Here is a 23834-nt window from a genome sequence, read left to right as displayed (position 1 = left end):
TTGAGATACCTCACATTACAAGGTATCGAGGTGGAGACCCATGTCTGAATAGCCCTCAATGGCTTAAGCAGTTTGAATGAGCTACCTGATATCACATTCATTAGCAAGACATTCAAAGCCATCTTGGTACATTAACACTAGTGGAGATGAACCTCAAGGGAGTAAACATTGAAACAATCAGACCTGAGAGAGATTGAAATTCTTGGACTTGGATCTCATTAAAGTGCAAAAAAGAATACACTGGGAAGATCATGTGACAGTCTCTCCATCTGTGTGAAAACTTGGAGTTTCTTTTGGATACATCAGACACGCTTCTGAGCTTTATCTAGTGCAGGGCCCAGGTGGGTCTGTCTGTCTGTCTCTCTCCAAGTAACATTGTAAGTTCGAACCCTGTTTGCAGGCTGCAAACCATCCAAGTCTATCATTGCTGCAGACAGAGACTCTGGAGAGAAAGCCATCTACATCACTGTCTCCATGAAAACCCTGGTCCAGGTGGTCACCTCTACCAGTCAGAAACTTCAGGACCACGAATTCATCCAGAAGACAAACTGAATTACCAGATTCCACAGACTGTATATTATTTTATTTGTTTTGGAATCCAATCCAACCAAACTATCCTTCTTCACTCTGTAACCTATTTGTGTGTGTGTGTGTGTGTAGTGTGTGAAAGTTGGAAAGTTGTTTATTATTTTACTTAGATTTTTAAATGCAATAAATTAACCTCTTGTTAAAACTCAAGAAAACCTGTCCGATTGTTTCTTTTATGATCATAGCACCTAAAAGTGTTAAACACTCACTGAATTGGCAAGCACATTCACTGTTTAACAGAAATAAACCCTGTTACAGTCAAACAAGGAGAGGGACAAGAGGGAAGCCTTTTAACCCCTCCTCACCTGATCGTACCAACTCCATTAGCTTTTTTTATAGCCTTATCAACCTATATGGTGTTGCCTTTTATGTCTCATAACCTGTACCTCCAAATCCCTCTACTCTTCCATTGTCCTGAACATACTTCGATTCAAAGAATAATTACAGCTGATTTTTGTCACCAGAATGCATTGCCCTACACTGATCGACAGTGAATTCAATTTACCTCTTTTAGCCATTACTCCCATTTTATTGATATCCCGTTGCAGATCCATTTGGCTTTCTAAGGAATTAGCTCAGCTTCCTATTCTGGACAATGTCAATAACATACCTTCAAGGCTGGTATATTAAAAGCATGAGTTCATATGGAGAACTGATTTTGTGATGAGAGTGAGTAAAAATTATAGGGAACAAGCCCAAATCATAATAATTTGTGGTTCCAAGGGAAGGGGAAATACTGGCTGATGAAGTGGTCATCAATAGTCCAGCAGCAAAGGACTGGAGGAGCAGAGGATCTTTGCATGGGGATGGAATGGTGGAGGGGATTACTGAAGTATAGTCATGAAAATGGGGATGAGGATCCTAATCTCAGTTCGTGAAGGTGCAATGAATCAGAGGGGCTTGACATGGAAGGGTGCACTGACTGTGGGATGTTGTGTGGGTCAGGATACAGACCACAGTTTTTTGAATATGTTGCAATTTTCGGAGGGGTAACGACTGTCTAGACGAACATTTGAGAAGTCAAGCCACAAGTCGAAAAAGGCATGAATTACTTTTTCAGGAATTGAAGCAGTGGTAAGGGCAGAAAGGTTTATTTTACTGTTGGGTGCCTTAATAGCAATGTGCTTTTATATTCATAAAGTACTTTCTGTAGCAAAATAGTTTAATGAAATCTTGTATCATTCGTGAATTTCCTATTGTCTGGGAAAGTTAAGATGCTAGAACCACCAGTAGTCTGTAAAGTTATCTGATTGCTGATTCACCAGTTGTATTTGTAACAAAATGCAGTATTTTTGTTCATGTTTATGTGTTCTTTCTGTGTACTGCATTTCTTGGCTTAAAACAAGGAGAGAAACATTGGATAAGGCCAGTAATCGGGCATGAGGATCATGATGCGCAAGTAACCCATTTGTATTCGCAGCAATGTAGCCAGCACATATACTTTGTGCACCCTTCTCCTGCCTCATGCCACATGGACTGGGAGGAAGTGGCCGGCAGTGCAGGCTGCATCCGGTAAGTGGTGCAATGCCTCCGTAGCACCTCAACAAGTGGCACTACACAAATGAACTTCTAGCCCACATTCGCTGATTGTGCCTACACACTTTCACTTCTTGTAGGTCAGAGACAATCCTGTACTACAGCCAGGGAATGCACAGTAACAATTAATTCAACTTATCAATTCCCTGCTCCAAACATGATTCTCCCGAACCCTGATCTTAACAGGATGCACTCTGTGATTCAGCATTCTATTATTTGCTGCCCCTATTCAGAATGCACTGTGCATGAAAAAATACCTTATCCATTTTTGTGGAAATTGGCATGCAGCCACAGTAGGAGCCCTTTGTATGCTGGAGAAACATACATTTTCATCACTGCAGTATATGTTAATTTACTGATTTTATTGACAACTTCACAAAATGTGCAAGAACTTATATTGACTGAAAGGTAAAGGTTGAAGAGCTGCTAGTAGTTTTCAGGAAAAAATTAGCATGCATTCAGGATCCCTTCTCAGTACTGTGACATCTGAATGATGGGGTTGATCATTTTTCCTGAACCCTCTTCTGATGGCCCAGTGACTGACTCTGTATGAGGTCAGTGCGGGTGAGCAAACGCCTAAAATCTTTTGAAGTATTGTTCCGTTGAAATTTGATGTGCAATTGTGCCGGTTCCAATGAAAGGTCATCGACCTGAAACATTGGAGTGAAAAGCGAGCTCACACATGGAAGAAGCTCTTATTGTGGTCACAGACCAGTTGGACGTTGAGGGAATGGAAGCCCTTCCTGTTGATGGATCTCACTGGCCAGTCGTTGGGTGCCTTGAAGGTCACGTGGGCACAATCTATAATGCCCTGCACCTGGGGGGAATCCAGCAATGGAGGTGAAACCCACTGCCCTCTGTGCCTGTGAGGCCATTTCTGTCTGGAATTAAACGTACTGTGCAGCTCTTGCAAATAGTGCATCAGTGAACTGTGACATGCAGTGGTGTGCTGCTGTTTGCGAGACGCTATAGAGGTCCGCAGCTGATCCTTGGAAGGAGCGAGAGCTGAAGAAGTTCAAGGCCACAATGACTTTGACGGCTACAGACAGGGAATGGCGAGCAATGGTGCGAGGAGTGAGGTCTTCCTCCATAAGGGCAAAGATCTCTGTGACAATCAGCCTGGAGAGTCACAGTCTCGTGCGGCACTCGTTCTCCGACATGTCCAGGTGGCTCCGTCTTTGGGGGTAGAGCCTATGCTGAGGGTATGGTCTCCATTGCCTTTCTGCCCCTTGTCCCTCTCCTCTGCCCTCCTGATGCCCGGGTCTCTGCCCTTCCTGCAGAGAATGTTGCTCCTCTTTGCCACTAAAACCAAAATCTGAGTGTGGTGCCCCCATTGCCAGCTGCTGCATTCCTTGTGCACAGGTCATCCCCAAATTGTGTCTGGAAGTTTTGCCTCCTCCTTTTATAGCCCTGTGATGCCAGCTGGGTGATGACCCCTGCACTGCCGAGCGCTTACTGACCACTCTCCCCACAACCTGCGCTGACCCAATGCCACCTCTGTGGGAATGGTCGAGTCACCATCTGAGCCCTTCTCCCTTTTATTTGCCCACCTAATTTGATGGCGTTGGGAACGGCGACCGAGAATCGGCATGCTGTCTAGCACCAATATTTTCATCACCCGCCCGCCTCCGTTCCCGCCCCTGGCGAGACCTAAAAATCCAGCCCATGAACTCTGTTTTTGTCTTCACACATGCTGCCAGACCTGCTGATTATTTCCAGCATTTTCTGTTTTTAATTTCAGATTTCCAGCATCCACAGTATTTTGCTTATGTTTAACTGACGTACTGTTTATCTGATTTTGCAAAGTAAATTTATTATCTCGGGTGCTAGACCCAAAGTATTTACTCTGATGTGTAATCAACATCTTGAGTTTCAAAATCAGAAACAAAGAATAAATTACAACCAAAGTTTACAAATTGTCTGCATTATCTACTTATGTAGGTTTTCATTAAAGACTGTGGGGCAATAATTCAATAATGCACTGGATTTTGTAATGCCAGTGGGACTCGCGGCACCGGGCCGAAAAGGTGAGGGGAACCCCGCCTTGGGTATTTGAAACCCCCCCACCATGATTTAATGGTGGTCAGGCACTTAATTTTCAGGAGCCAGAATTGCTGTCCCTTTAAAGACTGGGATCCCGCCTCCAAGTGCTACCAGCCAATCAGAAGGTCAGCAGCTCAGCAGTATCGGAAGTGCCACAGCCAGCGGTGGCCACAGCCGGTACTACAAGAGGCCTTGGACTCAGGCCCAGTGCTGGGGACCCGGACCCATGGTACGAGACGGGAAGGTGAGGGCCCCTCTGTCCCCACCTCCCGCTGTAATTCTATAGTACCCCCGACCTCCGAACCTGCCTCTAGGGGGCCCATTAAATTCAGCTCATCCTTTGCAAACTGTGGCAGCTGTTAGGTGATGGGATGTCATGTGATCAGATATCATATGATCAGAGCACCTGGAAAGAGTTGACAGATCTAGAGTTGGTAAGGCAGCTGATACATTGAGTTCTTTGGTGCTAAGAAATAGTTTCAGTTGAAGTATGTGAAATTATTGGCAGCTGATGATATGTGAGACTGTTACTTCTGTATTACGGAAGCAAGGTATAGAAGCCTTTGGGACTGTAGAGCAGAGGTAGAAAAACTATTACCTTTGGTGGGTAAATCCAGTACAAGGAGGCATAACTTTACATTAGGCCTTGCAGGTATGATACCAGGAGCACTTCTTCACACAAAGGGTCATGAAATCTGGGCTTCTCTCCCCAAAAAGCTGTTAAGGCTTGGGGTCAATTGAAAATTTCAAAGCTGAAATTGATTGGGAAGAGAAAAGGTGGTGAAAGCACAAGGGTCGGCTACCTGATCCCTCCATACTTCAAGGATCAGTCCCCTGAACATGCTGCCAATGAGTGCATGACCCTGGACAGATGCCCCACTGCAGCTTGCTGGCTAAGGGCTGACACGATTTCATGTTGCCTGGAGGCCAACCCGGCCTGGGGAAAGGTGTGAGCGTAGTGGGGTTTGGGGGGGGGGAGGCTTGTTTGGAGCTTCTGTGGCTCAAATTATTCTTGAGTAGTCCTGAGGACCCATTTCCTCTTGGCCAGCAGGTTTTACTGAATGGAACATCTGCACACTCTGCTTAGTGGGCCCTCTAAATTGCATCAGAGTACTGTGTATGTTATAAGATGCCAATTTGCATAGTGTAATAAGGCTCCCATCTGATTTAGACAAACACGTGGGCCACCCAATTAAAATGGCAAAGAACATAGGTACAGGAATAGGCCATTCAGCCCATCAAACCTGTTCCACTATCCAATTAATTCATGGCTGATTTGTGTCTTAGCTGTATTTACCTGGTTTTGTTCTATAATTCTTAATACCTTTACCTGACAAAGGTCTAGGATCCAGCCAGTAAGTTAACCACCTCGATTTTAAATCTGCATTTCTGCTCGACTGAGGGAGTTAAAATCAGCTGCAAAGTACCTGGCACAGCCCAAACTGTAACTTATTACTGCAGTTATTGAAAGAATATATTAAAATGTAAGACTTACATTTATATAGCATCTTTCATGACCTCAGGACAAATTACTTTAGAGCCAATTAAGTGCATTTTTTAAAGTACAGACACTATTGTACTGTAGGAAATTTCCACACAGCAAGGACCAACAAACAGCAATGAGGTAATGACCAAATAATCTGTTTTAGTGACGTTGTTTGAGATGTAATTATTGGCTTGGACACTGACGAGTACTCCCCTGTTCTTTAAAAAAGTGTTGTGGGATATTTCACTTGAGAAGGTAGTTGGGGCCTGAGTTTAATGCTTCATTTGAAAGGCAGCCCTATGACAGTGAAGCTCTCACTCAGCATTATACTGGATTGCTGGCCAAGATTTTAGGGTCAGGTTTTTGAACCCACAACTTTCCTGACTCAGAGGCAAGCGTTCTACTATGGGGCCACAGCTGATTCATTATGTATAGTAATAATATGTGCTCAAATCACAGAATCACAGAATCGTTACAGTGCAGAAGGAGGCCATTCAGCCCTCGTGTCCGCACTGGCTCTCTGAAAGAGAAATTCCCTCAGTTCCATTCCCCTGCCTTCTCCCCATAACCCTGCACATTCTTCCTTTTCATATAACTGTCTAATTCCCTTTTGAATGCATCAATTGAACCTGCCTTCACCACACTCTCAGACAACGCATTCCAGACCTTAACTCGCTGCATGAAAAAGTTTTTCCTCATGTCACTTTTTCTTCTCTTACCAAATACTTTAAATCTGTGCCCTCTCCTTCTAGATTCTTTCACGAGTGGGAATATTTTCTCTCTATCTATTCTCTCCAGATCCCTCATGATTTTGAATACCTCTATCAAATCACCTCTCAGCCTTCTCTTCTCCAGGGAAAACAGTCCTAACTTCTCCAATCTATCTTCATAACTGAAGTTCCTCATCCCTGGAACCATTCTCGTGAATCTTTTCTGCACTCTCTCCAATGTCCTCACATCTTTCCTAAGGTGCGGTGCCCAGAACTGCATGCAATACTCCAACTGAGGCCAAACTAGTGTCTTATACAAGTTCAACATAACTTCCTTGCTCTTGTACTCTATGCCCCGATTAATAAAGTCCAGGATACTGTATGCTTTATTAACCGCGCTCTCAACCTGTCCTGCCACCTTCAATAATTTATTCACATTTACACCTAGGTCCCTCTGCTCCTGCACTCCCTTTAGAATTGTACCCTTTATTCTATATTGTCTCTCTATGGTCTTCCTACCAAAATGAATCACTTCACATTTCTCTGCATTGAATTTCATCTGCCACCTGTCTGCCCATTCCACCAACTTGTCTATGTCCTTTTGAAGTTCTACACTATCCGCCTCACAGTTCACAATGCTTCCAAGTTTCATGTCTTCTGCAAACTTTGAAATTGTGCCCTGTACACCAAGGTCTAGGCCATTAATATATATCAGGAAAAGCAAGGGTCCCAACACTGATCCCTGGGGAACTCCACTACAAACCTTCCTCCAGCCCGAAAAACGTCCATTAACCACTACTCTTTGTTTCCAGTCACTCAGCCAATTTCGTATCCATGTTGTTTAACCAATTCTATATTTGATCAGATTGTGTTATTCTGAACATAATGAGAGAGTTTTAAGAATTTTTTGGTGCAATCAATGCTCCTTGGACTCAAGCATTGCTTTTTGTATTTATTATATCCTGTCCTTTTTCAGATGGATCCTGTTCTCCGGAGTGGGATGGTTTAACATGCTGGCCAAGTGCATTCCCAGGAGAGCTCACTGCTGTTCCATGCCCCAGTTACATTTACGACTTTAATCATAATGGTACTGTGTTTGAAACACCCTTTCTTTGTTTGTTCATTATTGCCAACTCCATGGGCTGAATTTAATGAGTTTGTCGCAGGTCTCATTGGCGCACCCAGAAGTGGGCGTTATTGCCACTTGTCATGTGCGAGGCCGGCTGACCGCGACCATGCGGTGGCTGGCCCATTTGAATGCAGAAGGTGTGGGGCCCATCCCATTAGAGGACGGGGATGGTGTTGATACGCCGATGGCGTTGCCAGCGGAAATGAATGCAGATGCTGGCGCCATATTGAAAGCACTGCCAGCCCAGCTTAAACTGCTGCTTCACTGAATGACTTTGCTGCTGCTTTGCCTTTGCTGCTGCTGTGCTGCTGGCCTCACTGCCTGTATTCCCTCTGCTGCTGTGCTGCTGATCCCTTCCCCCCCCCCCCGCCCCCCCACTGCCTGGAGCCCCTGTGCTACTGATAGCCCCCCTCCCCCACCCCCACCCACACCACCACTAGCATCCTGTTGCTGCTGGACTGCTGACCAAGGCCTCCACAGGCCAGGAGCTCTCTGGAAGCCGAGGTTCCATGACAGGCGGAAGACACTGGTGGCCCCACAATTCAGTGATGCTTCGCTGGAGATTCTCCTGTAGGCTGCAAAGGAATGGTGAGAGGTCCTCTTTCCAAGGGAAGGCAAGAAGAGGTCCTCCTGCCTGACCAAGCCATTCTGAATGCAGATTGCAGAGGAGGTCAGCAGCCATGGGGTCACCCAACGCAACTGGGTCCAGTGCAGGAACAAAGTTAAAGATTTCCTTCATTCTGCCAAGGTGAGTGCTCCATACCTCTCTTGTCTTTAGGGCTTGCATGTGGCTACTTGGGTGTCAGCGCGACTTGGGGATGGAGTGACCACAAGGGCGATAGCAAAGGGGTAGGCATCACCACATCCTGACAGAAGCATGGATGCATTTCGGCAACAGGCCACCTCCTTTTACAGCTCAGCCCAATGATGTCCCCTGAGAGCAGACATGGGGAGCTGCCATGTAGGAAGCCCCAAAAGGGAATGAGAGGCTGTCTCTAGCAGAATTGTTCTCTTGCTGTTCCTGCAAAGTTTTACTATGTCCCTTTTTCCACTTGCAGGACAAATGGATCCATAATACCAGGGAGACCTTCTGGACTGGTGGAGGAATAGCTGATATCATACCTCTTTCCACAGCTCTGGAGGAGACACTAGAACTAGCGGAGCCCCAGGGCTCAATAGCAGATGGTGAGACTGGAGTCTCCGTACATGGGAGTGAGGATTGTCTTCATTCAACATCCAACAGACTTCTGGAGATCCACAGAGTGCATGGTTGGCATTGCGCGATCTGCACAGCCTAACCCACAGATGTTTGTGTTCTTTCATTCAGGTCATCGTTGGTAGGAGGCTCCAGTTGAAGGGGGACTTATTAACTTCTGAAGAGGATCAGCAGTCATAGTATAAACCATCGCACGACTCTCCTGCACCTTCCACCAGTGCAGATATTTTCACTTTGGTGGGTTTACACTTGGCTGTAGAATCAGGGTCACTAGCTGGTGAGAGCACCCATCCAGCTGGCTGAGGCTGAGTAAGCTGAGGCCAATACAGTCAGAAGATTGTAGGTGTCCAGGCCCATGCTGAGCCCCAGACTGATGACGAGCCTCTGGTATCAATAAAGCAGGGCATGCTGGAGTTGCAGAAAGAGGTAAGGCAACATCTGGCGGAGCTGCCAGAGGCCATGCTCAGTCATGAGCAAACGATGGAGGAAGTCCATTCATGCCATGAGTGCTGCCATGTCTCAGGCAAGTGGGCCATAGCTTCCTCCATCGGGAGGTTGGCAACCCTCGTGGGGAGCCAGATCTCACAGACCTGCACACCATTGCCTTGGCCATGAGCTCGATGCAGCAGTGGGCTAGGTGAGAGGAAGATGAGGCGCCTGGAATCTTCTCCAAATCCTCACCCTTCTCTGGTCAGCAGGGAGGTTCATGTGAGCCTTGAAAGGGAGGAGGAGAGACTGACCTGCACAGCTGCGGGGCTCTGATGCAGACAGCGGCTCCTCAGTCTCCTCCGCCAATGACCCCAGCTCCAGTAGCCACCACGCCTGAGGAGAATCCCGCACCAGTGCAGGAAACTCTCAGGCAGCTGGGGCCCTCCAGCCCTCAGGCAGCCGGCAAAGTCATCCCAGGGTGAGGGCAGCATGATCAGCAGCCTGCCTCCACCCTGACTGCTATTGCAGGGGTCACACCTCATAGAAACACTCATAAACATATCAAGAAAATCACCTAGACACAGTTGGGGTTTCACGGGAGTTTGCCATTTGCCATTTGTATTGTGTAATAAAGTTCTATCATTTTTGCAGTTTACATTCATAGTTGAAAAATGCTTATTCTTTCATGCCTCAATTGTGAGATGCTACCTTCACCCTTGCTGCCTCATTGGGTGCCAGCGTAGGCACAGCCCTCCTTTGATAAGCGTCTCAGATGTGCCAGAGCACGTGGTTAAACTGGGCGGTTGCACGGAACCCAAATAGAAAAGAGGCGACAGACTGAATGCATTGAGATGAGTCTTCACTCAGTTCACTTTGAGAGGCCATTCTGGTAGCTGGAAGTGGGTAAGTATGAGATTTTCTCTTGCCTCCCTTGCCTGTTGCTCAATGTGCCTGGCAATGGCCCTGAAGCCGATGCTCCTCTCTGCCTGACTGTCATGGTTGGTCCGGTATCACACATAGTCGCCAACCCTATTTAACAGGCCATTGGCCACCTCCTTGATGCAGTGGTGGGCTGCTATCAGTGAGACCCCAAGCATGTTCCTGGTGGATCCTTGAAAAGAGCCAGATGGATAAAAGTTAAGTGCCATGGTGAATTTTAGGGCCACGGACACAGGGTGACCACTGAATCCCATAGGTTGCAACTCATCCTGCAGTAGGGTGCATAATGTGGTGAAGGCTTCCCTGGAGAGCCGCAGTCTTTGCTAACAATGCCGCTTGGACATTTGATGGTAGCTGAGTTCAATCTCTGGTGCAAGTGGGCCCTTCTTGGCATGTCTGGCTGTTGTTGCTCAAGTCATGGAACTTCACGGGCAGCTGCAACTACCTCCTGGCCTTCTCTCCGTTGGAGGCGTTGCATCACGCCACGGGAGTCCACAAAGACAGGATGTATGAGGCCTGTGTCAGCTGATCAGCAGGCTTACAGAGCGCTGTCCTTGCAGAGAAGAACTTGCCTTGGCATCTTTGCCTTTGCTACTCCTCTTGGCTTACGCGATAATGGCTCTCAGTGCCCACCCTTTTTGAATTTGAAATTGAAAGTTAGTATCAGTAATGGTGCCATGAAACTATCATCGATTGTCATAAAAACCCATCTGGTTCGCTGATGTCCTTTAGGGAAGCAAATCTGCCATCCTTACCTGGCCTGGCCTATATGTGGCTCCAGACACAGAGCAATGTGGTTGACTCGAACTGAGAGGCTTGTTATGCTATTTCGGACAGCAGTTAAGAGTCAACCACATTGCTCTGTGTCTGGAGCAATTAGGGATGGGCAACAAATGCTAGCCTTGCCAGTGCCGCCCACATCCCATGAAAAAAAAAAGCCAGCCCAGCACCCAGTAGCATGGCCACCTGACCCTCTCATCCAGTGGTATGGTCACCCGACCCTCTCACCTGAGATCAAATCTGCCCAGTACTGCCACCTAAGACCATGCCCAACCAAGCAGAGTTCACAGCACTGCAGGTCAACAATGGCCTCCGCTCCCCTTCTTCCCATATCCAGTGCTCATCATGGCTGCCTTCCTGTTGCAGCGCTGAGACCTTGCCTCAGTGCCGCCACCTTTCAACGGCCGGGGATCCAAAGGCACACGAGGCATGCCTGCTCTTCACTTCTTTCCAAGACCCCACTGAATTGTGATCAATTGCATGCTAATGTATTACAACGACCAGTTCAAGAATTCAAATGTCAATACTATCTCGTCAGGGTGGCAATGTCGCCTTGATGCTTTCCAGCCGCTGACTGAATCCAGAACCAATGTCATGATGTTGGATTTCAGGGCAGGCATGTCCATCGCTATTGTCCGACCACCCATGCCTCTGTTCCTGCTCCAAATGGCCTCACTAAATTCCGCCCCATATTTATCAAATGCAGAGGGCTAATCAATCCGAAAAGACCACAGGTCTTAAAATATAAACAGGTGTTTTTTTTTCATTTGTTTGCAGGGTTTGCCTATCGCCAATGTGGTGATGATGGGAAATGGGAGTTTGTTGAAAATATAAACCGAACATGGACAAATTACACAGAGTGTTTCACGTTCCTGCAGCCCGACAACAGCAATAGACAAGTAAAATTTGAAATCTCTCTTTGCTGAGGTTTTACAGGCCTTAATATTTGTGTTACAATCTATTGGGATAGGGGTTTGTTTGGGGGAGAATGGGGGAAATTAGCAGTGGAGCCTGATTTCATCTGAAATTATTTGGTAATGCTATTTTCAGTTTACTTCAAAAATTATATGATTAGCAAAGATAAAACTCAGAAGTGTATTTTTACTGAACATTAACTGCTTTTTGATTTTTATATGATGCATTCTTATTTAACAGGAATTCTTTGAACGATTGCATGTCATGTATACTGTGGGATATTCTGTGTCATTCTGCTCACTGATCATAGCGATAATGATCATAGGGTTTTTCAAGTAAGTGGAAATGATTGGTGTAATTTTTTTATCCATTGCAATTTTAAATATGATAAGGAACGTAGCAGGGTACTTTTTACAACTTAGCATTGCTAGCACAGAGCATTGTGTGACAGAGGCCGAAATGAATGGATGAAATATCATGCAGGTGTGCCTGAAGCATGAAGCAGGAGAGCTCCTGAGAACAAGCAGGACTTGGTTGACTGCTTCTGGTGCCTCCTGCGAAATTCCAGCCAAAAATCTTGCTCAACCCAACCATCAGGCTGTTGAGCCAGTAGTAAGATTGGCCAGAGATAAAGTGATGGCGAGAGTATTTAAATTCCAGTTATGTGCTTCCATTGTGTGAAGCTGAGAATCGGCAGCACTAAATTGAAACATGTAGTCTATGGGCTGGATTTTAAGAGCCCGCTGGCGATTTTGGCAGCGAGCTCAAAAAATGGCACTCCAAAGAGCCACTGCAGTCACCCACACGGCGGCTCATTTAAATAACCAGGGCGGCCCACCACCTCCCCACCCCGATCACATGGAGGGGGCGTCTGTCCATCGCTGGCAATGGCATCAGCTGCCTGTGTGCAGGCGCTGGTGCCATTTTTAAAGGGCAGCCAGCCCTGCCGGTCAATTTGAATTTTTAAAGCAGTATTATCAAATAAATTTCTAACTGCCCTTTCCCACACCCTCCCGCCCCCAATAACAATTACATTAACCAGTTGCTCTTTCCCCCACTCATAACACTTACCTTTTAAATCTGACCTTCCCCCCCCCACCCCCGGGACCCCAGATTACACAAAGTTTAGAGTTCACCCCTTCCCACCATCCCCCAAACTCATAATGTTTATTTGACCCCTTTCGCCCCACCTCACTGAAAATCTTAACTCATCCCCCGTCCCGACCAGTTTCATGTCGGCTTTCCCCGGACGGGGAATTGAAGGCGCAGGAGTACCAGCCGCCGGACTGTGGATCGCAGCGGGTCCAGAAGATTAAAGGTAAGTTTATGCTAATGTATTCATTTTATTGATTTGAATATGTAGATGCAGGTTCCGTTGGTACTGTGGGGTACTGCCACGGAGCCTTGCCACTGCCAGGAGGATCGGGCCGGGTTCTCCCGGCGCTGGCCTCCGTGGCGGGCCACTACCGGACTCATCTCCTGGCACCCCCCACCCCCCGCCATGGAGCTTCAGAGAAGCACCCAGCTGCAGTAAAAGGTAAGTAACTAAGAAGGTGCTTCAACATGAAGGTGCTCTCTCAGCAACTTTGCTAAGAATTTAATTAAAAATTACAAAAAGCAGCCAGGCCACCACTGTTGGGGGAGGAGGGTGGGAGGATGCCTTCTACAGAGTAGCTTTTGGCTGCACCCACACCCAGGCAGGCAGGGAGGGCCTGTAGACCTGCCTGGAGCGCTGGAATCCTGGACTGCCACTGGATTCCTGCCTCCAGGCAGTTAAACTACTCCCCCCCACCACCCCCACCCTCCCCGTCACGTCGGAAAATTGGAAGCCGACTGGAAAATCCCACTGTGCATTAACACACCAATAACATGAGGTACAACAGGGAATATAGTTGAACAAAGCGCTGAATCTAAACAGTTCCATAGCCCACATCATTCAGTATATTATAGGATATGATCATTTTTGTGAAAGTTTATTAATGTTATACAGAAGTTGAGACACACTTGTGAAGTTTCCTGTCACAACTTGTAAAGTCATGTTAAATAAAAAGAAAGAGTTGTCCAGGAATAAGGAGTATGGTGCTAGGCAGATCCAGGAGTTTTCAAGACCAAACCAGACTAAAAATCTGTTGCCATTTATGTAACAAATTTTTATGTTTCTGCTTTGACAAGGAATTATAATGCCTGAAACCACTGGGTTGTAAAGAGTTCACATATTCATTCCAACCTTTCCCATATAATAGAAACATGTTACATATTTAACAAGAAAGGGTTGCTCACACTAATGGCTTCTAAAAGTCACAATTAAAGCGAATTCCATTGAGTCTCAACCTAATTGGCACTTGCTAAGTGCAATTCATTACCTTGAGTCCTCAAGAGTAACTAAGAGGTAAATTCTCATACTAGTTCCTCAGAATATGTTTTCCTCATATCTGCTACTATTCTTATTGCAGGGACCAAGCATTGTGCTTTGTGCTTTCTGTTTGCAGGGTACACTGTAGCTTTGGGTTTGTATTGTAACTCTGCTGCCCATATTTTAATTTGCACCATTCAACAACCACCCCTGTGCTAATAAAAACAAAGTGCTGGAAATACTCAGCAGGTCACAGACCTGAAACGTTAACTTGGCTTCTCTCTCCACAGATGCTGCCAGACCTGCTGAGTATTTCTAGCACTTTCTGTTTTTATTTCAGATTTCCAGCATCCACGGTATTTTTGCTTTAAATCACCCTTGCGCTCACTGACCTACATTGGCCCACAATTAAGAAATGCCTCAGTTTTAAAATTCTCATCCTTGTTTTCAAATCCCATCATTGCCTTGCCCCTCCCTTTATCTGTAATATCCTATAGCTCTACAGCTCTCCACAATGTCTGCACTCTGCCATTTCTGGTCTCTTGAATATCCCTCCAACATTGGTGGCCATAGCTTGAGCTGCAAAGGCCCAAAGCTCTGGAATTCCCTTCCGAAACCTCTCCGCCTCTCTACCTCTCCTTCCTCCTTTTAAGGCGTCCTTGAGACCTACCTCTTTAACCAAGCTTTTGGTTATCTGTTCTAATATCTTCTCTATACTGCTCAATGTCAAATTTTGTTTGATAGCACTCCTGCAAAGTGCCCTGGGACATTTTATTGCATTAAAAGCACTATATAAATACAGTTGTTGTTGTTGCTGGGTTGTAGCACAGTTTTTCAGATTGTAGCAATGTTAGCTACAAAGTGAACAGTAGGGGGTAACCTTACTCAGTGGTGCTGATGGTAAACTCTAATCACCAACATAAAGGCTTAAATAAAATGAATTCATCCGACAAGGGACAAACTATAAAATAAAATGATAAAAGTGTATTAAATGTGGGAGCTGTAACAGGTATGTATAACACAATGGGTTTATGGTTTCAAAAGCAGAATCACACAATATTTTGAAAGTGTGATGTGACTATTTTTCACGGAATGTTTGGCTAGGTCATTGTTGAGAATAAATATTATTGTAGGATGGCAATGATGTCTTTGGAAATAAATTACAATTTTTCTTTCAAGCAAATGCATTTCAGCACAGTTCAGCCACTTGGTAAAATTATTAGAGCTTTTTACACAATTAGAATGAAAGATTTTTTGAATCTATATTGTGCCATGGTAATAAGCTCCTGGTATTGATAATGTAAGTAATTGAATAGGAACAATACCGAAGTTTTAAGTTTTAAAAAAATTTCTCCCGCTCTGAAAGTGTTGACTCCGTGCTGGGGTATGATTCCAAGTGGCCATTATTCATTTGAGTCTCGATAGTGAGTGTTCACAGGTTACTAAACTCACACAGCCACACTCGAGCCTGTTCTCATCTGATGTCTGCACACATGCTCTTCTAGAAAGAGGCACTGGATAGCGATCAGGTCTAGGAACACTGGTGGAATTCCCTTCCCCCAGCCCAGGCATGCTGAGGCCAATTGTAGAAGGGCAGCAATTTGACCAGGGATTGAATTGGTGACCTGTTCTTGGGCCTTATTGACTGGATACATTTACTGAGCTATTGGAATTACCAGGAAACTTCTAATGAGTTTTTAAAATAGCCTATCTGGTAGTTCTTGTTATACTTAAATGACATTTTTACATGTCTATACATTCTGAATTTATTCAGACTTTCCACTATTGCATCACAGTAACTTTGGGGGATGTGCAGCAGAAAACCTGCTTATAAGCTAAATTGGGTTTCCCGACAATGGTGCAGTTGGAAGTGGAAGGAAATTCTGGGCTGATGGCTCCTTCTGTATAATGCTGAACAAAATGTTGCACATCCCAGAAACAACAGCATATAATTATTCTTGGTCAGGAGAGATAACTCACTCTTAGCATATAATTATTTTTGGTCAGGACAGATAATTCACTAAGCATTCTGTTACATAAGACGCTTCATTACTAAAAGTCCCATGATCGTGAACCTGACCTTCCAAGTGTGTTGAATTAGCATTACTAGGGTCATGTCATTTTAGTTCTGTTTTTAGTGAAAGGGAACCAAGTTGTCAGGCCAAAATGTTTAAGGGCAAGAGATTTCTGAGTACATTGAGCCATTAGCAGTTTTCTAGAGTTTATGGGAGCTACTGAGATTTACCACCACCACCATTTATGAACATTGGAGCATGAGTAGGCCATTCAGTCCATTGAGCCTGCTCTGCCATTCAATATGATGATGGCTGATCATCCACTTCAATGCCTTTTTCCCACACTATCCCCATATTCCTTTATGTCATTTGTACAAGGATGAAACTAGAACTGAGAGATTAGATCTATCAGGAAACACTGAGCAGTCTGGGCCTTTTTTCTCTAGTAAAGGGAAGGCTGAGAAGTTGCCTAATAGAGGATTTTATAATTATGTAGGGGTTTGTTGTCGATAAATTGGGCTGGATTATTGGCAGCGAGCTCAAAAATGGCTGCCCGTCTGTGCAGGCTGCACGCCAAAGAGCCGCCGCACTTGAAATTGCGGCGGCTCATTTAAATAGCTGAGGCGACCCAAGCTCTCCCAATCACGTGGAGCGGGCGGGCTGTCCATCCCCAGCAATGGCATCAGCTGCCTGTGCGCAGTCACAGAAACCATTTTTAAAGGGCAGTCAGCCCTGCTGGGATTTTTAAATATTTAAAGAACTATACACCAGAATTAAATAAATACATTTCTTTTGCCCTTTCCCCCCTCGCCCCCTGCCAAAACACTTACCTTTTAAATGTGACCTTCCCCCGACCTCCCACAAACTGCACAAAGTTTAAGGTGCAACTTTTCCCACCATCCCCTACACCCATAACGTTTATTTGACCCCGTTTCCCTCCCCCCACCTGCACTGATAAACTTACCTCTTCCCCCCTCCCCACCAGTGGCGCTCCTCGTTTCCCCGGACAGGGATCTGAAGATCGCCGCAGGCCCTCAAGATTAAAGGTAAGTACATGTAAATGTATTAATTTTATTAATTTGAATATGCTGATTGTGGTCCCGTCGCCTAGTGGCGGGAGGCCACCATGGAGCTTCACCGCCACAGGGAGGATCGGGCCCGGCCCTGCAGGCATCGAGGTCCGTGGCAGGCCTCATCCGGAGCCATCTTCAGACTACCGCCCCCCCCGGTCATGGATCTCGACATCGAGGACTGCTTAAAACCCAGCCCGATGTTTCCATTTGGGGGAGTCCAAAACTAGGAGCCGTAAATATAAGGTAATCACTAATAAATCCAAAAAGGAGCTCAGGAGAAACTTCTTTACTCAGAGGATGGTTAGAGTATGGAACTCATCAGCACCTGGAGTGCTGGAAGCGATTAGCTTCGATGTAATTAAGGGGAAGTTAGATGAGTATGTGAGGGAGAAAATAGAAGGATATGTTGATATGGTTAGATGAAACAAGGCTAGAAAAGACTCGTGTGGAACAATAATGCCAGCATAAACCTGTTGAGCTGAATGGCCTGTTTCTGCAAATACTATGATATGTAATGTCTTGCACTTTTCGCTCCAAACATTTTATATGGAAAAAAATGGACACCCACCAGAAGTGACAGAGGGTGGAAAGGCGCTGTTGAAGGGAAGATTTTAGGAGACTTGTGAAGGCAGGAATCAAAGATAGGAAGGTGAACTGGTCTTGGAATAAAGTATAAAAGATCAAAGTTAAAATATCAGACAATGCTAGAGAGTAGGAGGTGGGAAACATGCAGTATTCTGGAGTTGGAGCATCAGAGGGTGCACTTTGGAGCATATTACTACAGAAGAGGGGCAAAATTGTGTAAGTATTTAAAAATAAAGACAAGCATCTTAAAGTTGAACTCTGGGGTATGGAAAGCTGTTTGGGCTGGGTAAGGATGGGTATGTGGCACACTATTTTCGAGGGGTCTTGGTTCATGCAATCCGAGAGAAAATCTTACATATTCCTACAGGAAACACAGGGGCGAATTTTACAAAACCCCTGACTTTGGGGGTCGTGGCAGGGGAGTCAGAAAATGCCTCCGGGCGAGGCCCACCATGGACCTTGACGCCGGGAAGGCCTGGCCCCATATTGCCAGTGGTGGCTAGGCCTCATGGTGACCCCCGCCGCTCGGCGGCAGTATCAAAATTTAAATGTGTAAATGTATTTACCTGATACTTACCTGCTCCCGATGTCGGTCCCAGTGCCATATTGGTGGTGGCGGCCGGCATTCCCATGTCTTCAGATCTCCATTCGGAGATCCGATGTGGGACACTGGTGGGGAGGGGTGAGCAGGTAAGTTTTCAGGTGGCGGGGGGAGGGGGGGAGGTGCGTGGTGTATCAGGTTCAAACATTTTTGATTGGTCTGGGGGTGATGGGAAGGGGTAAAGTTCATAGTTTATGAACTTTGTGGAGGGAAGGTTGGGAGCACAGTGTAAGTTTGTTTTTGTGGGGGAGAGGGCAAGCAATAAATTTGATGGGGAGGGCGGTGGGAGAGGGTCAGGATAACTTTAGTTAATTTTTTACACTCATGTTTCTTGAAATCTTTAAATTAAATTAAATGGCTGGAAGCCCTTTAAAAATGGCTTTGGCGCATGCACAATGGTGCCTGATGCCGTTGCCAGGGATGGACTGCCCGCACCCTCCATGTCATTGGGGAGGAGCAGGGGGTCTGCCCCGGCCATGTAAAGAAACTGCTGAGTTTAATATCACGACGGCTCTGCGGAGTAAAGCCCATGCGTGCGGGCCGCCATTTTTTATGGCCGCTGCCAATTACAGCGGCAGCAACATCAAATTCAGTCCACTGTGGCTATTTTTGTTGCAGTGTAAAAGCTGTGCATTATCCCAAAATGCCATGGGCTCAGAGAGAGTAAAGTTACAGGGAAATAAGATGACAAAGGAATACGCAAGTGGAGAAAAAGAAACATAAGAAAGTCATTCAAAGAAACAAAAAGTTAGAAAATAGAAAATAAACAGGACTGAAAACACAAACAGGAAGAAGAAGCAAATACAAAAAGAGTAGGAAAAGAAATAAGCAGATAATAGTAGCCAGTAAATACTACAATAGAATCTCATTATGCATATGAAGCAAGAACACAAGAAGAAAAGTATGGAGACTATTCCACTTTTCTTATACAGATATACAGAGAGTGGATGATAAAAAGTCCCTTTCTTACATAAATATTCTTAGCCAAAAATTTTACATTTATTGCTGACAAATATCCATATCTTGAACCAGATAAACAGAAGTCAAAATATTAATATTCTCTAATATTGCAATTTCTTTGAAATTTACATTTTGGAGATTTTTGCATCCATCAAGTAAAGAGCTAATTAAAAGCGAAAAAACTGCAGATGCTAGAAAACCGAACCATAAACAGGCCTATGCTTACCCAGCTCGAGAATGGTCAACACCGACATTGCCAGACTGGCTGGTACTCCCACGCTAACTGGCTCACATAAATGAGCACAAGTATTCATCCAGAAATATATATTTCTGAAATAATCTATGGTTTTCTTTAGAGTTTTAACTACAGATACTGCAAAAAGGGCTGATGATTTTCTAGGTAATATTTGTTTTTGTAACTATAAAGTTGTTACAAATGGATTACTGTGCCTGCCCACTGTTTTTTTTTCATGTTTGTGCCTGGGGCCAGGCTGTTCATTTTTCTATCAATTAATACCCTCTCTGCACTAACGCTTTGTCTTTCACCACACTATTAACATACCGTTTGTCTTTGCTTCATGACCTTCTGGTCAGTTATTCTGTGTGACCTTGTCCTATCAACACCTTCTCTTTGATTATCTCTTGCCCCACCCCCCGCTTTACTTGCTTAAAACCTATTACATTTCTCATATTTGCCAGTTCCTTTGAAGGGTCACTGACCTGAAACGTTAACTCTGCTTCTCTCTCCACAGATGCTGCCAGACCTGTTGAGTATTTCCCGCATTTCTTGTTTTTATTTATGTTAAAAATTAATATGTAAAAAGTTATTAATATACTGATGCGCAGTGGTGAAGTACTTGTGATTCTTGGAGCTTGTATCAATAGCTGTATCTTGCTGAAAGAGCAATCTTGCAAAGTATTATGATAGTGCACATTTATAACAGTTTGTTTATTATGGCATAGAAAAGTGGCTGAAGTGATTGTAAGATGCCTCACTTTCAATTCTTTTTTCCCCTAACAGAAGACTCCATTGCACTAGGAATTATATCCACATGCACTTGTTTGTCTCCTTTATACTCAGAGCCATCAGCATTTTCATAAAAGACAATGTTGTGCATTCTGATTTCGAAATACAAGAATATGATTCTCTTTTCGAGGATGATCTGAAAACCATCACAGTTGCCCCTATAATAGACAAGTCCCATTACGTAAGTACATATCTATCAGTTATGATGAATGATTAAACCTAAAATGTCAACCAGTCATTTCGAGAACCTTGCTTTGCAATATGCTTTATAATACAAGGGCCTGATTTTCATCTATTGATGTAAATCAAGTGTGCATGGTTAAGAACTGCTACTAATTCCAACAAAATGGTAAAGGGCTCTTAGCACTCAAATTTCCTGTGTGATCTGATGTAAATAATTGTTCATAGATCCACATGCAAATTTGGAGAGGTATATAGAGTATGAAAAGTGGAAATTGCATGCAAATGAAATTTAATCGGATGCAGACAATTAAAGGGAACTGTCACTTTTGGTGTCAAAATTCCTGAAAACCTTGTGAAATGCTGAAAAGGCCTTTATATCCATTAGCGGCTTTTGCCACAAAGCTAAAGGTGCAAGGGATTAAGAAGTGACAGACAGAAGTGAAAGGGAAGGAAATTTGATGTGGAGGCATAATTCTGGAGATCACATAACCACAGAATTGTTAAGGCACAGAAGGAGGCCATTTGGCCAGCTTGCCTGCACCGGCTCTCCGAGTAAGCAATTTACTTAATGTCATTCCCCTGCCTTCTCCCCATAACCCTGTACATTCTTCCTTTTCATGTAACTATCTAATTCCCATTTGAATGCCTCGATTGAACCTGCCTCCACCGCACTTTCTGGCAGTGCATTCTAGATCCTAATGACTCGCTGCGTGAAAATTTTTTTCCACATGTCAGCATTGCTTCTTTTGCCAATTATGTTAAATTTGTGCCCTCTGGTTCTTGATACTTTCACTAGTGGAAACAGTTTCTTCCTATCTACTCTGTCCAAACCCTTCATGATTTTGAATACCTATCAAATCTCCTCTCAGCCTTCTCTTTTCCAAGGAAAACAGTCCCAACTTCTCCAATCCATCTTCATAAATGTAGTTCCTCATCCCTGGAACCATTCTCATGAATCTTTTCTGCACTGTCTCCAATGCCTTCACATCTTTCCTTAAATATGGTGCCCAGAATTGGACGCAATACTCCAGCTAAGGCCGAACTAGTGTCTTTTACAAGTTCAACATTACTTCCTTGCTCTTGTACTCTATGCCCTTATAAATAAAGCCTAGGATACAGTACGCTTTATTGATCGCTCTCTCAACCTGTCCTGCCACCTTCAATGACTTATACACAGGTCCCTTTGTTCCTGCATCCCCTTTAGAGTTGTACTCTTTATTTTATAATGTCTCTCCATGACCTTCCTACCAAAATGAATCACTTCACGTTTCTCCACAATCAACTTCATCTGCTACTTGTCCGCCCATTCCACCAGCTTGCCTATGTCTTTTTGAAGTTCCATACTAGCCTCCTCACAATTCACAATGCTTTCAAGTTTCATATCATCAGCAAATTTTGAAATTGTGCCCTTTATACCGAGGTCTAAATCATTTATATATCAGGAAGGGCAATGGTCCCAACACTGATCCCCGGGGAACTCCACTACAAACTTTCCTCCTGTCTGAAATATGTCCATGAACCATTACTCTCTGTTTCCTGTCACTCAGCCAATTTTGTATCCATGCTGCTACCTGTCCCTTTTATTCCATGAGCTATAACTTTGCTCACAAGTCTGTTGTTTGGCACTGTATCAAGTGCCTTTTCGAAGTCTATGTACACCATATCAACAGTATTGCCCTCATCAACCCTTTTGGTTACCCCTTCAAAAAACACCAGAAAGTTAGTTCAACACAATTTCCCTTAACAAATCCATGCTGACTTTCCTTACTGAACCCTCATTTGTCCACGTGACTATTCATTTTGTCCCGGATTATTGTTTCTCGAGGTTTCCCCACCACAGCAGTTAAAGTGACTGGCCTTTAGTTGCTGGACTTATCTTTACATCCTTTTTTGAACAAGGATGTAACATTTGCAATTTTCCAGTCCTCTGGCACCACCCCTGAGTGAGTATAAGGAAGACGGGAAATTTATGGCCAGTGCCTCCGCAATTTCCACTCTTATTTTCCTCAGTATCCTTGGATGCATCTCGTCTGGTCCTGGTGTTTTATCAACTTTAAGTATAGACAGCCTATCTAATATCTCCTCCTTATCAATTTTAAATCCTTCTAGTGTATTAATTACCTCCTCTTTCACCATGGCCTGGGTAGCATCTTCTTTCTTAGTAAAGACAGATGCAAAGTATTCATTTAATACTTCAGCCATTCCCCCTGCCTCCATGCGTAAATCCCCCTTTTGGTCCCTAATTGGCCCTACTCCACCTTTAACCACCCTTTTACTATTTATATGCCGATAGAATATTTTGGGATTCCCTTTTATGTTAGCTGCCTGTCTCTTTTCATACTTTCTCTTTGCTTCTCTTATTTGCTTTTTCACTTCCCCTCTGGACCTTCTATATTCAGCCTCATTCTCCATTGTATTGTCTACCTGACGTCTGTCATAAGCACACTTTTTCTCCTTTATCTTCATCTCTATCTCTTTTTTCATCCAGGGAGATCTGGATTTGTTTGCCCTAACTTTCCCCTTCGAGGGGATATACCTTTACCCTGCTTGAACTGTCTCGTCATTGAAGGTAGCCCATTGTTCAGCTACTGTTTTGCTTGCCAACCTTTGATTCCAATTTATTCAGCCCAGATCCATTCTTATCCCATTGAAGTTGGCTTTCCCCCAGTTAATTATTCTTACTCTAGATTGTTTTTTGTCCACCCATAGCCAACCTAACCCTTATGATACAATGATCACTGTCATTCCCCTACTGATACTTGATCCACTTGGCCCACCTCATTCCCAAGAACCAGGTCCAGCAGTGTCGCCTTTCTCATTGGACTGGAAACATAGCGCTGTAGAAAACTTTCCTGAACACACTCTAGAAACTCTTCCCCCTCTCTACCCTTTATACTACTACTATCCCAGTCTATATTCGGAAAATTAAAGTTCCCCATTACAACTACACTATAATTCTTGGACCTCTCTGTAATTTCCTTGCAAATTTATATCTCTACATCCTTTCCACTTGTTGATGGGCTATAGACTACACTGAGCAATGCCATTGCCCCTTTTTTTGTTCCTTAGCTTGAGCCAAATAGATTCTGTCCTTGACCCCTCCGTAACATCCTCTCTCTCAAGCACTGTAATACTCTCCTTAATCGATACCGCCACTCCTCCCTCTTTTCTTCCTTTCCTATCTTTCCTGAACGCCTTGTATCCAGGAATATTTAATACCCAGTCCTGCCCTTCTTTGAGCCAGGTCTCTGTTTTAGCCACAACAT

General features: G+C 44.5%; 1 protein-coding gene across 1 annotated transcript in view; it reads left to right on the top strand.

The window, feature by feature from the left end:
• LOC137372404 (parathyroid hormone 2 receptor-like) overlaps positions 1-23834 on the top strand; it is a 131307-nt gene that overhangs the window by 56038 nt on the left and 51435 nt on the right. The window contains exons 5-8 of the mRNA XM_068036291.1: positions 7340-7450; positions 11634-11755; positions 12012-12106; positions 20380-20566. Coding sequence (XP_067892392.1) covers positions 7340-7450; positions 11634-11755; positions 12012-12106; positions 20380-20566 — 515 coding nt within the window. The remainder of the gene's footprint in view (positions 1-7339; positions 7451-11633; positions 11756-12011; positions 12107-20379; positions 20567-23834) is intronic.

The sequence above is a fragment of the Heterodontus francisci genome, chromosome 7 (genome assembly GCF_036365525.1).
Source record: "Heterodontus francisci isolate sHetFra1 chromosome 7, sHetFra1.hap1, whole genome shotgun sequence".
Classification (NCBI taxonomy): Eukaryota; Metazoa; Chordata; class Chondrichthyes; order Heterodontiformes; family Heterodontidae; genus Heterodontus; species Heterodontus francisci.
This window is presented reverse-complemented; position numbering and strand designations above follow the sequence as displayed.